This window comes from Artibeus jamaicensis, unplaced genomic scaffold (assembly GCF_021234435.1).
Source record: "Artibeus jamaicensis isolate MK-2021 breed Jamaican fruit bat unplaced genomic scaffold, CSHL_Jam_final contig_700, whole genome shotgun sequence".
In the NCBI taxonomy this organism is placed as follows: Eukaryota; Metazoa; Chordata; class Mammalia; order Chiroptera; family Phyllostomidae; genus Artibeus; species Artibeus jamaicensis.
Genome location: NW_026521930.1, coordinates 9,407,547 through 9,419,373, shown reverse-complemented (window position 1 = coordinate 9,419,373; position 11,827 = coordinate 9,407,547). Strand labels below are relative to the sequence as shown.

The window sequence follows — 11,827 nt, the reverse complement described above, 5'->3', positions numbered from 1 at the left end:
TGCCTGGGGACAGGAGAGTGTTTGCTGCACGCCCAGCTGGCTCACACCCGGCCGAGGACCCTTATCTCCACTGCTGATTGGGGCCCCAACCAAGCCTTGTCAGATAGGCGGAAAATTAAATTTCATGCTATTTTGACTTCTGGAGTAGCCTTCTCTAGAGGACACCCCGCTTGTGCGGTGCTCTGGGTGAATGGGGCTCCTGGCCAGCAGCAGCACCTGAGAAGGTCAAGGGAGGGAGGCTGGGGACCACCAGCCAGAGCCCGGGGGGGGGGGGGGGGGCTCAGGCTCAGGCAGGCGGGGCTGCTGGTGCTGCTGCTCAGGCCGCTCTGCTCGGCCACCTCCCACCGTCCCAGAGCTGCGGCTGAACCCCTGCTCCCTCCGCAGGGTTTTGTCCCCAGTGTCCAGGCTAAGATGGCCCCTCCCCTCCCGGTTCCTGTTTTGGCTCCCACACCTCTCTCTGCGGGGGTTGGTAGCCCCCACCAGCCTTGTGGAAACTGCTGCACCTCACCAGTGCCTTACGACCACCGGCAGGGCCCCAGAGCCGCTGCCCAGCCAACCTCCCGTCCTCCCTCCCGGGTAGCCCACCCCCTCTGCCCTGTGGTGCTGCACAAATGTCCTGAAGCCACCATGACCAGTCACCACACACAGGGTGGCTGACAACAACAGAGGGGTTCTCCCCTCTGAAGGCCAGAAGTAAAAAATCCAGGGCCTTTGGGGCTGGTTCCTTCTAGGAACTCCTAGGGGAATTGGTCTTGTGCCTCTCTCCTGGGCTGTGGTGTCACTGGCCAGCAATCCATGGAGATCCTAGGCTTGTAGCCAAAACTTGGCCTCCATGGCCTCTCTGCTGTCCCCGTCAGTGCCTGTGTCCGCGTCTTCCTCTTCTCACGAGGACACCCTCACTGGAGCGGGCCCACCTACTCCAGCCTCAAGTCCGCTTGCTTGGCCACACGAATAAAGACCCAGCTTCCACAGAGGGCTTGTCCTGAGGTCCGCGTGGACCCGAGTTCGGGTGCAGTGTTCAGCCCCGTAAGTGCCCTCCATATGTGGCCATGGCCCCCACCTCATTGTGGCCGCTGCTGGGTGGTTTGCCCCCCTGGATCAGCCCCTGTGGTGCTGGCTGAGGGGACCCCAGAGTCCCATCCGCTGTGGCTCCCACAGTGGCCACTGCCTGTGGCCCAGGCTCTGAGGACAGGACAGCAGCCCCCGCCAGCTTGGCGTGTGCCCCATCCCTGGGGCCCATGGTCACTTGTGGTCCCTGATCTCCCTTCAAAACGTGGGGGTCACCCATCCATGGAACTGTGAGGGTCACAGATGCCACTCCACCCCTCCCTGGGTCCTTGCCCTTCAGCTCCAGGCCCCACCCCCTTCAAGAGGGGATGACGCCTGCCCCACCCAGCCTGCCCCCATGATTGCTGCTGATCATTTCTCAGGCGTCTGGAAGGCCACACGCAGATGCTCCATGCCACCCAAGAACGGGACCTGCCTGGGCCAAGCTGAGTGACCTGCCGAGGTTGTTTGCCTGTGGTGGGACCGGCGAGAAGGCAGAGGGGCAGGGTCACCGCAGGCCACAGGGAAAGGCTGCAGGGAGAGAGGAGGGATGTGAGACAGGCCAGGTCTCGTAAGGCCTGCAGATACAATTGGTCATTACGGAGCCTTCCGAATGCCCTGGGGTGAGGCCGTGGCCCAGGCGAGGGGTGTCTGGCAAGGATCAGTTGCATGGGCCCAGTTCATGTTTGGACCTCAGTCCCCAGGGATTGACCTCAGGCACAGCCACAGTTCTGCTCTGAGAGTCTGGTCCAGTGACACCGTTGTCCGGGTCCTGCCTGAGGGGTGTCCCTGCCTCAGCCGCGGCTGACTCCCTCTGCCTCAGCCCAGCCCAGCTGTCAAGCCACCATCTGCGGAGGCCTGGGTTGGGGCCCCAGGTGTCTCCTGGGCTGCTGGGGCCCCTCCATTCCCTCTCTGCCCAGGTACTACTGCTCCTGCCCGCTGCTGGCTGAGCGAGCTCCCCACCTATACATGCCCTGGACCCTACGGCAGCGATTTTCAACTGGCATGCCCCAAGAATCGTTACACCATGCAATACCTGACTATTTAGTCAGGGGCACTGGCCTCTTTTCCCTTGGACTGTGAAATTTAAAAATTACAACCACCAACCCCAAAATAGCTATCTGGTATAAATGAATCAAAATTATATATATTTTTGTGAGACTAGCAAAAATATATTTTTTGGTGTGCCACAGAATTTTAGTAACTTAGTTTACGTGTGCCACTAGATGAAAAAGGTTGAAAATCACTTTCCCATGGCCATACCCCGGCAGCTGCCAAGGCTGTAGCTACAGCGCCCCCTGCTGCTAGTCGTGAGAGACCAGGGCCAGGGCCTCGCTCTGGTCTCCCACCCTCCCCTGTGCCAGGCATGGGTGGGGGCAGGGGGCAGGTGGACTGAGGAAGCTGAGACACAGCCCTGCCCTCCAGGGGGTCCCTGCCTGTGTGACCAGAGGAGGTCGTTTGCGGGAAGCTGATAGGAGCCACAGCTCGCCAGGCCAGACTGCGGGCAGTGAAGGTGTTCCTGCAGAGCGGACAGCCCGGGGAAGACCCAGACCTCAAAGAGCTGGCGCCTGAGGGTCCTCTGAATGATGGCCCCAAAGACATCCAGGCCCTAATCCCCAGGACCTTCAGATATGTCACCTCGCATGACAAAGAGACCCTGCATGGGTGATTGAGGTAAGGAACCTGAATGAGAGATGACACTGGGCCCCCAGAAAGGGGAGGCAAGAGGGTCAGAGTGAGAGGAGAGGTGACAACAGAGGCAGGTTCCCTGTCAGCCTTGAAGGTGAGAGGCACCAGGAGCCAAGGAGGGGGGGCCTCTAGGATCTAGAGAGCAAAAGGGAGTGATTCTCCCCACACAGCCTCCGGGCGCAGCCCTGGAGACAGTTTGGCTTTCAGCCAGGGAGACCCATTTTCGACTGCACAGTAACAATAAGTATTGTTTTCAACCACCCAGCCTGTGTGCCTTCATTCCAGCAGCAAAGGAAACTCACAACCGGAAGCACCAGCTGGCCAGTGGCTGCGGGTGGCCCGCAGGACCTCGTGGCCCAGCTGTGGAGTTCAGACCTTCCTCCCAGCCACAGGGAAGCCCAGGTGCCCGGCTCTTCCCTCTGTCACTGGAGCCCGATCTGAGATTAGGGCTTTCGCCAGGAGGAGGGCCCATGATGGCTACTACCACCAAGGCCTGCTCCTTCCTGGGTGCCCCTGTTTTCACCTCCAACCCCACGGGACTACTTTCCCATCCTGGCCTCTGCCTCAGGCCCCTGGTCAGTGGAACTGGGGCCACAGCAGGGGCTTTGGGTCCCCCGGGCGGCCCAGTGAGGAGATGTCTGCTCTCACCAGCCATAGGAATACTGTCTACAGACAGCCAAACCCTTGTCCTTTGCTGGCACATGCCCAGTGCTTTCCTCCACCTGACCAGGGACCAAGGAGGGAACTCCGTCTCTCTAAGACAGACTCCCAGAGTGGGGGAGAGACAGAGCACACAGACGTTTGGGGAGAGGAACCTGGCCGGTGCATGTGGGGCGGGCATCTGGGCAAGAGAATGAGACCAGAGACGAGGTTGGGCTGGGGAGGCGCTACTGTGCCAGTCCCAGCAATCAATGATGGAGCCCAGCAAGGCACAGTCTGAGGGTTTAGGGGTAGGAGACAGGTGTGAGGAGGATTTCAGAAGCAGATCTAGGATCGTAGTAGGGTGTTCCTGAAAAGTAGGGTGTCTCTTTCTTGCCTTTGAGCCGTGTTCACGAGGGACCCAGGAGTCTAGCAGAGAAAGGCAGAACTCTGGCTCTTGTTACTGGCGAGGCTGGTTTGGGGTATAGCACCCTGAGGGGACTCGGATTGGCAGAGAGACACAGGTTCCCATACATGTCCAGCCCATGTTGGGTGGCTGGTCTGGCCAAGCTGCATGGGGGCCCCATGCCCCCTGGCCCCCACCGAGCCCCTAGGGTGGGGCTGGGAGACAGGCACTCAGCCACTCGGGCGGGAGCCCCAGCATATGTCTCAGCATCTGCTCCCAGCCAGCCTCCTGTTTGGGGCACCGTCGGGCCCTTTGGAGCTCTGTGTTCATCCTGTCCCCATCAGCTTCCACCTGTCATCAGGCCTCAGACACCCAGGAGAAAAACTCTGTTCTCCCAAGAGCCGTGGACCTGCTTGTCCCCGTGCACCACGTATTGATCTTCCCAGAGAAAATCAATAGCTCCAATATGTCAGCTCTCAAGTGGCGCTACAGTGAATTACTCCCGGCTCTGGGCACACAAGGGCTCAGCCTTCCTGCCCATTAATGGGGCATTAGGCCTCATGTGAGGTTTCTCTGTGTGCTTTGAGATAATGAAAGCTGAGGTGTTAGTTTATGTCCTTGGGAGGGTGGAGGGGGGCCCAAGAGCAGGCAGTGCTGGCAGTGCCAGGCACCTGTCACCCAGTACTTGGCTAGGCCTGCTAGGGTCAGGGAGGGGAGGGCATCTGGCTTTGTCCACTCTGGGCTCCAGTGCATTGAAGGGTTAAGTATACTGCAGTAGTTGGGGCCGCCGCTGCCCTCCAGCCTAGGCCACCTGGAACACACCTGTGGCTGAACAAGGTGGGTTTGTGCTCCTTGCAGCCAAGGAGAAAGTGCACGGGGATATGGGTGTCTCAGCAGGAGGGTGTGAGAAAGGGCTGTGCATTCAGGCCAGTGTTGGGCTGTCACAGATGGGCACAGGTAACCAGGTTCTTGGTGATCATAGACAAAGAATTGAACCAAACACAGAGAGTTTATAGCAGAAAGAGCCAGAGCAGATTTATTAAGCGGTAGTACACCCCACAGAACACAGGAGCAGGCCAACTCCAAACAGAGATGGACCTCAGGGGCTGGAGGGATTTGAATCTTATAGGGAGGATATTTCCTGGCTAGTTTTGGAAGGGTTTCGTTGCGCATGTACAGTCGTTATATTACTTTAAAGCTACTGTGCATGTGGTCTCCCATGATTTCCCTTGATTGGCCACTAGGGAAGGGGGTCCCACAATGTTATTTTATTATAATGCTATTATAATGAAGCAGGGGTCATGTAGCATCTTCTGCTCAGGTGCGTTCATGATTCACCATGATTCATCACTTTTCCAGAAAGCCGGAACAACAGGTCTCAGAAAATGGTCTCCGTCCCGTATCATTGTCCTTTATCTTAGCCCCGGGGCTCCTGCGCAGTTTCCTCCTCCAGACCATCTCCTGCCTCAGGGTGAGTGGCTTTGCCCTGGGTTGCACACTGTCAGGTTGCAGGGTGACTCTGAGAGTGGGTGCCTGTCTCGGTCTCCTGGGGCTGCCCTAACAAAGGACCACTAACTGGATGATTTAAAACAACAGTAAGTTGTTTTCTCACCGTTCTGAAGGGCAGAAACCCCAAACAAAGGTGTGGGCAGGAGTATACTCCATCTGAAGGCTCCAGGGACAGTGTCTTTCAGGCCTTTTTTCTGAGCTTCTGGTGTTCCTGGCAATTCTTGGTATTTCTTGACTTATGGCCACATCACTGCAGCCTCTGAAGATTTATTGATTGATTGATTGATTGATTGATTTATAGAGAGGGGAAGGGAGGGAGAAAGAGAGGGAGTGAAACATCAGGGTGTGGTTGCCTCTCACACCCCCCCTACTGGGGACCTGGCCCACAACCCAGGCATGTGCCCTGACTGGGAATCGAACTGGTGACCCCTTGGTTTGCAGGCTGGCACTCAATTCACTGAGCCACACCAGCCAGGGCTGCAGCCTCTGCCTCTTCACGTGGCCTGCTCCCCTACTTGTCTCAGTGTCTTTTCTCCTCTTCTTATAAGGATACCAGTCATTTGGCTTACGGCCCACCCTATCCAGTATGACCAAATTTTAACAAATTACATCTGCAAAGACCCTATATACAGACGAGATCACGTGCTGAGGTTCTGGGTGGATGTGAATCTGGTGGGAGGTACACTATTCAGCCCACTACAGCATCTTAAAACGTCAGGAGGAGGGCAGAAGAGGCAAGGCCCCCACATGGCTGGTAAAGGAAGGCCGCCCCTTCTTTAGCCAGGACAGGTGTGTCTGGTCTTTTTTGAGGTTTGGGCTGTGTCTGTGTTTGTCTGTGTTCAGATGTGACTAGAGGGGTTGTGTTTCACTTGGGGCCGTCATGGTCACGGAGAGGACTGGTCCAACGCCGATGTCCTCTCACAGTCTCCATCCAATGGAAGCTTTGGCTGAGTGCATCGGGTGGCTCCTGGAGGCCGGGGCTGCCATCCTGTCCAGACTCTACGGATCTATGTCTTCTTTTGTTTTTAAACCCTCCCCTGAGGATTTTTTTTTCATTGCTTTTAGAGAGAGGGAAAGGGAGAGAGAAGCATCGATAGGTTGCCTCCCACATGTGCCAGACCAGAAATCACAAGCACCTGGACTGGGAATTGAACCTGCAACCTTTTGGTTATGTGACAGTGCTCCAACCAACTGAGCCACACCAGTCAGGGCTACAAATCTATGTTCTTTGCATCAGGCCTTCACCTACAACAGAAACCAAGTGGCAGCAGGAGCTGGGGACAGGGGAAGGGTCCATTGGATTCTGGGTTTGCTCATTCTTTGTTGTGGTCACGAGCTGCTCCTTTCAGACCCTGGCCTCAGAGTGCCCCAGCAATTTGGTGGCAGTAAGCGTGAACTTCACTGGGCTCTCTGATCTCCATCTCCTCTAAAAAGCCCTCCTGGCCCATCCTTCCATTTCGTGCCCACTCCTCCCATCCACAGTGGGTGCTCCTGGGGTTCCCTGTGGGCCGCTTGGTTTGGCAGTGATTCTGGGTGCGGTTCCGTGGTGGAAATGGTGGAGCAAGGCACAATGAGGAGGATCTAGGCACACAGATGCCTCTCTTGAAGTAGCATCTTTGAACTCCTGGGCTGGGAGCTGAGCTGCCACCAAGCATCTGGAGCTGGGCTTCCTGGGGTGTGGAGGACTCCCAGATGTTGCTGAGTTCAGAACATTTCTAGCCCACCACCCTTGCTCTAATGTCTGGAGAGTTTCTGGGGGTCCAAAACTAGTGGTGGAGTCTGGTGCTTTTCCTGCCAGGAAGATGCAGGAGAGGTGTGCTCCAGAGGCAAAGATGCTGAGCTGGCTAGCGCATTTTGGTTCATAAGGTGGCCTCCTGATTTTATCACCAAGTCACTCCACCCCCAACACACACACACACACACACACACACACACACACACACACACACACCCCACTGAGTCTCTGATGATGCCTGCACGTTCCTATGTAGTCTTCAGACACGATCGCTCAGCAGAGCCAGGGCAAGTTTGCCTTGAGGGCAAAAGGCTCCAGCAGCTCTCCTATGGAGCAAACTGGGGAACCAGGTAGAGCAGCATGCCCCAGGGCACCCTACCAGCCTGACTCAGGAAGGTGGAGGGAGCTCACTGCACTCTCATCCACAAAGAGGGTGAATGTTAGGCTGTGCACACGTGGTTCCGCTGGGCAAGAGATGGAACCGAGTCCAAGTGCAAGATGCCTTCCTCCAAGAGCCCTAGGTGTGCCCTGCTGCGGAGCGCGAGGGATCATGGTCTTGCAGTGGGGAGAACACTGCGTGGCAATACCTGTCCTGTTAGGCAGTTTGGCCAGCCCTGGGACCTGAGCAGCTTTAGGTATAGATGCAGCGCAGAGCAACGGAAAAGGCCAGGGCCTGGGGGTGGGCATAGATGGGCCCAAAGGGCGCGGGGGTGCTCCGTGCCAGGGAGAGCCGGTTGGCAGGCTCTGTGTTCACGGACTCGGTCCTAGTGGGATCACTAATCGAGTTAACAAAATGACTTCCTTCACTTGGTCTCACGAGAATGCCAAACTGAGTCGTCAAAAGACTACGGAGAGGAGGTGTCCAGGACTGTGCTGATACTGAGCCAGCAGGGCGCGACAGTTGCAGTCTCAGGGCTCCGATCTCGGGCGAGGCCGGCCCGCTGGAGAAACCGCTTGGAGTCCAGCTCGTTGATGGACGATGAACGCAACCTGTTTTGCCCGCAGGCCTCAATCTCGGGGGCGCAGCCCAGGAACCCTCAGGCTAGTTCCCCTTCGGACCAGTAGAGAACTACATTTCCCGGCATGCCCTCGCGGCTTCCCCAGGCCGGGCCTGCGTCGTCGAAAGAAGACGCCGAAAGGACACGTGTCAGTTCCGTTGCGCGAGTAGTCCCACGTTCTGTAGTCGTGAGCTGAGACCCAAAACAGTGGCTGGTTTCCGGTTTTCAGGCGACGGAAGTGACGCATCTGTAGCGCGCCGCACAGTCCAGTGCAGATCCGAGGTCGAGATGTATCGCGTCCTGACTGTGCGCGTGGCGGGGTGAGCTCGGCGCGGTGTCCGCAGGGCTGAGGGAGGGCTCAGCGTGTGCCGCGCTCACTGCTGTCTTTCTTCCAGAGCTGTCCGGGAGCTGAGGCTCCTATGCTGGGCTTCCAGAAACCTGCAGTCTTCGCCTGGTTCCCTTTCCCGGGCCCAGCCCGAGGGCGAGGAAGAGGACGACCCTAATCGACCTATTGTATTTTCCTCCAGCAAAGCCCACCCAAGCCGTTGGACTGTGGAGCATTCCCTGGGAGGGGAGCGGCAGCAGCCCTGGTTCAGGGTGCTGCCCCTAAGCCTGTCCCTCATGGCTCTGGTCATTTGGTGCTTCTTTAGACAGGAGACCGGCGCGGACCGCTGGTTGAGACAGGTGTTGGAAGAAGAGGTGCCGGAGCCCAGCGATCGTGCTGAGGAACCTGGAATTCCGGCTGCCCGTGGGGCGAGAACTTAAAAATCGCGCCCTGATGTGGGGGCAGCGAGGGACCAGGCAGCCGCTCTTTGGCTTTGACGTGGCGTTTGACTGTTTCTGTCGTGGTTAAGTGCGTCCCCACACTGAAGGATTTGTTTGGATGGCGCATCTGGCCACGCTGACCCGCGGGCAGGAGAGAGCAAAATGTCTGCAGATCGGAATCGGTCCCTTGCTTGATACTTGATGCTGAACGAATATGTTCAGATACTTTTTTGAACCATAGGAAAGGTTTTGGTTGCAGCGTGTGCTGTTGTATTGTGATTTTACTCAATATTATCATGTTTTCAAAACAATTCTGGCAATACTTCTAAGCCAGTTTGCAGGTCATTTCTTTTCTGAGACAGAATAACTGGCAGAAGAGTTAAACTATTTCATAATGTACTGTGGTGTGTATAAATTTTAATTTGCTAATATAGAATTAAGCTAATATCCTTTTTTTTGCATCTCTTTAGTTCTTTTTCAGTCCCTTTGTTTTTCTCTTTTTTTCCAGAATAGGAACTGAGGAAAAAACCTAAATAAATGTAAATTGTGGAATACATTATCAAACGATACCAGAAATAATGGAACTTAGCTCTCTGCAAATTTTTGTTTTTATCAAGACAACAACTTTCTGAATAGAACTGATATATATTTCTTTTGATAAATTATAGACAGTGTTTTGGGTATCTAAATATGTTTTGTAACTACTTCTTAGGAATCTTGCATAATCTGAAATACATGCTGCATAAAAGCAAGATTTTATTTATGTAAGGTTCTAGTGAAAGGTTTTACCTTGGTGTGTGTATGATGCTGAAGTTAATTGGAGGGTTTTCTCAATAGGGTGTTTAAACACCGCTGGCTTTGCACAAGGCCTCTGCTGAATTGCTCTAAGTGTCTGGCACACCTTGGGAAATTACGCTTGTCAGGGAGGTGGGGATGATACAAGTATGTATCATTTTTTGAAGATGGAGAGTCCAAGGTTTGGAAAGACTGGCCCAATCATAGCTCAAGTTCCATTGTCAGTCGCAGTGGGTCCTTTGACCTGGTGTTGTGAACTTTTTTTTTAAGACATTTCTTTTTAGAGGAGAAGGGAAGGAGAAAGAGAGGGAGAGAAACATCAGTGTGTGGTTGCCTCTCACACATGCCTCCCACCCCTGCTGGGACTTGGCCTGAAAAGCAGTCATGTGCCCTGACTGATCGTAGAACTGGCGACCCTTTGGTTTGAAGGCTGGCACTCAATCCCCTGAGCTGCGTGAGCCAGGGCTGAACTCTTGTTTGAGCAACAGGCATGCAAGCCTGAACCCTTCCTTTGTTCTCACTTGCTCCTGTGTGAGAAAAAAACATCAACTAATAAGAAAATTTTTATTTTAATTAAAAGTAACTCAAGAGAAAAGCAATGTGATTGATCTGGTAAAGCTAGACACTACAACAGGCAAAAGAAAGACAGAGACCACCACACCATATACAGCAGATCCTGAGTGTCTCTAGGGTGGTTATTAATGCGGACTTTCCTGGGTTTTGTCATAAACAAAAGGTGGACCTAAGGGCCACTGGCAAATGTGGGCAGATCCTCCCAATACCTGGATTTTGCAAAGGGGTAGTAGCAGAATTAGGTAGACTGGTGAACTGTAATTGAAATCCTTTTATTACTTAATTATTTTTGTAGTATGCTTGTCTTATTTCCCCAACTGGGCTGTAGACTTTATTTTTCTCAGGGTGCTGGGGACATTCACTTCTTCAGGCAAGCACCCAATAAGGATTTGGGAGACAGAGGATGAGTGTAAGCATGCTAGAGCAGAAATGGTTGCAGTGATGAGAAATTATTGGGCAGAAGGAGGAGAAAATTGTCTCAAAATTAAAGGAAGAGTAAGTTGTCTAAATGGTCTCACATCTTCCAAGCAGCTGAACAGTGTTGGAAGGTCTGGCAGTCCTGTGCATTTCTTTACGCCCCTGCTGCAAAAGACACTTCTAAATTTACAGTGTGATGTTATTTCATATGCCTTAGCCTTTTAAGAACAGTCTTCAAAAGTACAAAAAATTACACTGAATTTTAATAATAGCGTAGCAGAATTTTCTTTGATCTCTTCCAGAAAGAGGCCTTGTGGGTGAGGAGGAGCAGTGGGCATCTTGGTACTCCCATCTCTGTAGCAAAGACCCCTGGACTTTAAGATCTGGAGCCCCAACTTCCTTTTCGGAGCTTGAAGTGCCTCGCTATACATCTCTCTTAGGTTCCAAATGGGATTCATCTCTTCCCAAACCTGTTTTTTTATTAGGTATCCTTTCCAAGCTGGGGACCTTGAAATTACCTTCGACTTCTTTCTCATTCCTCTTTTCCTGGCAGTCTTTAAGATCTGTTGATTCCTCCTTCAACAAATCCGTGGGCCCTGTCCTCTGCTTCATGTTCCTGCTTGATCTTAGAAACTACCATGCTGATTTTTTTTTTTTTTGTCATTTCCCAGGTTTAAATGTGATGTTTGTAGAGGTAATGATTCATTTAGAAAATGAACATAAAAAGCAAGTGATAGCTTTTATTTTATTGTGTTACTTGTAGTGCAAAAAGTAACTTGCATACTTGGGGAAAAATATATGGAACTGTTATATCTTGCTTTGTTTTTCATTTAAATAGTATTTTTCATGTCACTAACAATTCTCAGGTAGCATTGCCGTTAAATCATGGCATAGCACTCAAAACTTAACCATGTCACGTGGACTGTTAGGTATGTTCAAGGTTTTACTAAATGACTATTACCTTTGTATGTGAATCGTACTCTGAATCTGATTTATTTTTAGGTCAGAGTTCCTAGAAATGGAACATTTTTTCTGTGAAGGTCAGCATCTGTTTGCCCTCCCAGCTGGGCTCCGGTCTGTCTTGTTGCAAGCCACCAACACTGCAGGTTGCGGTCCAGAACAAAAAACTCTGCCTGCTCCAGTGCTCAACCCTTGTTTTCATTTGAAATTTTTTTTTATTACTAGCAGAGTTAAACATATAAAAAATGTCCCTTCTGCCACATATTTATAGAATAATGTACTCTGGGCCTGGGT

At 53.0% G+C, this 11,827-nt stretch overlaps 1 protein-coding gene across 1 annotated transcript; it reads left to right on the top strand.

Moving 5' to 3' along the window:
* The first annotated feature begins 8,271 nt into the window (after window positions 1–8,271).
* Window positions 8,272–9,233, top strand: LOC119058258 (protein CCSMST1). Its single transcript, XM_037157364.2, has 2 exons — window positions 8,272–8,343; window positions 8,419–9,233. The coding sequence occupies exons 1-2, from the start codon at window positions 8,312–8,314 to the stop codon at window positions 8,786–8,788; spliced, it is 402 nt and encodes a 133-aa protein (XP_037013259.2). The 5' UTR covers window positions 8,272–8,311; the 3' UTR covers window positions 8,789–9,233.
* Window positions 9,234–11,827: the final 2,594 nt, after the last annotated feature.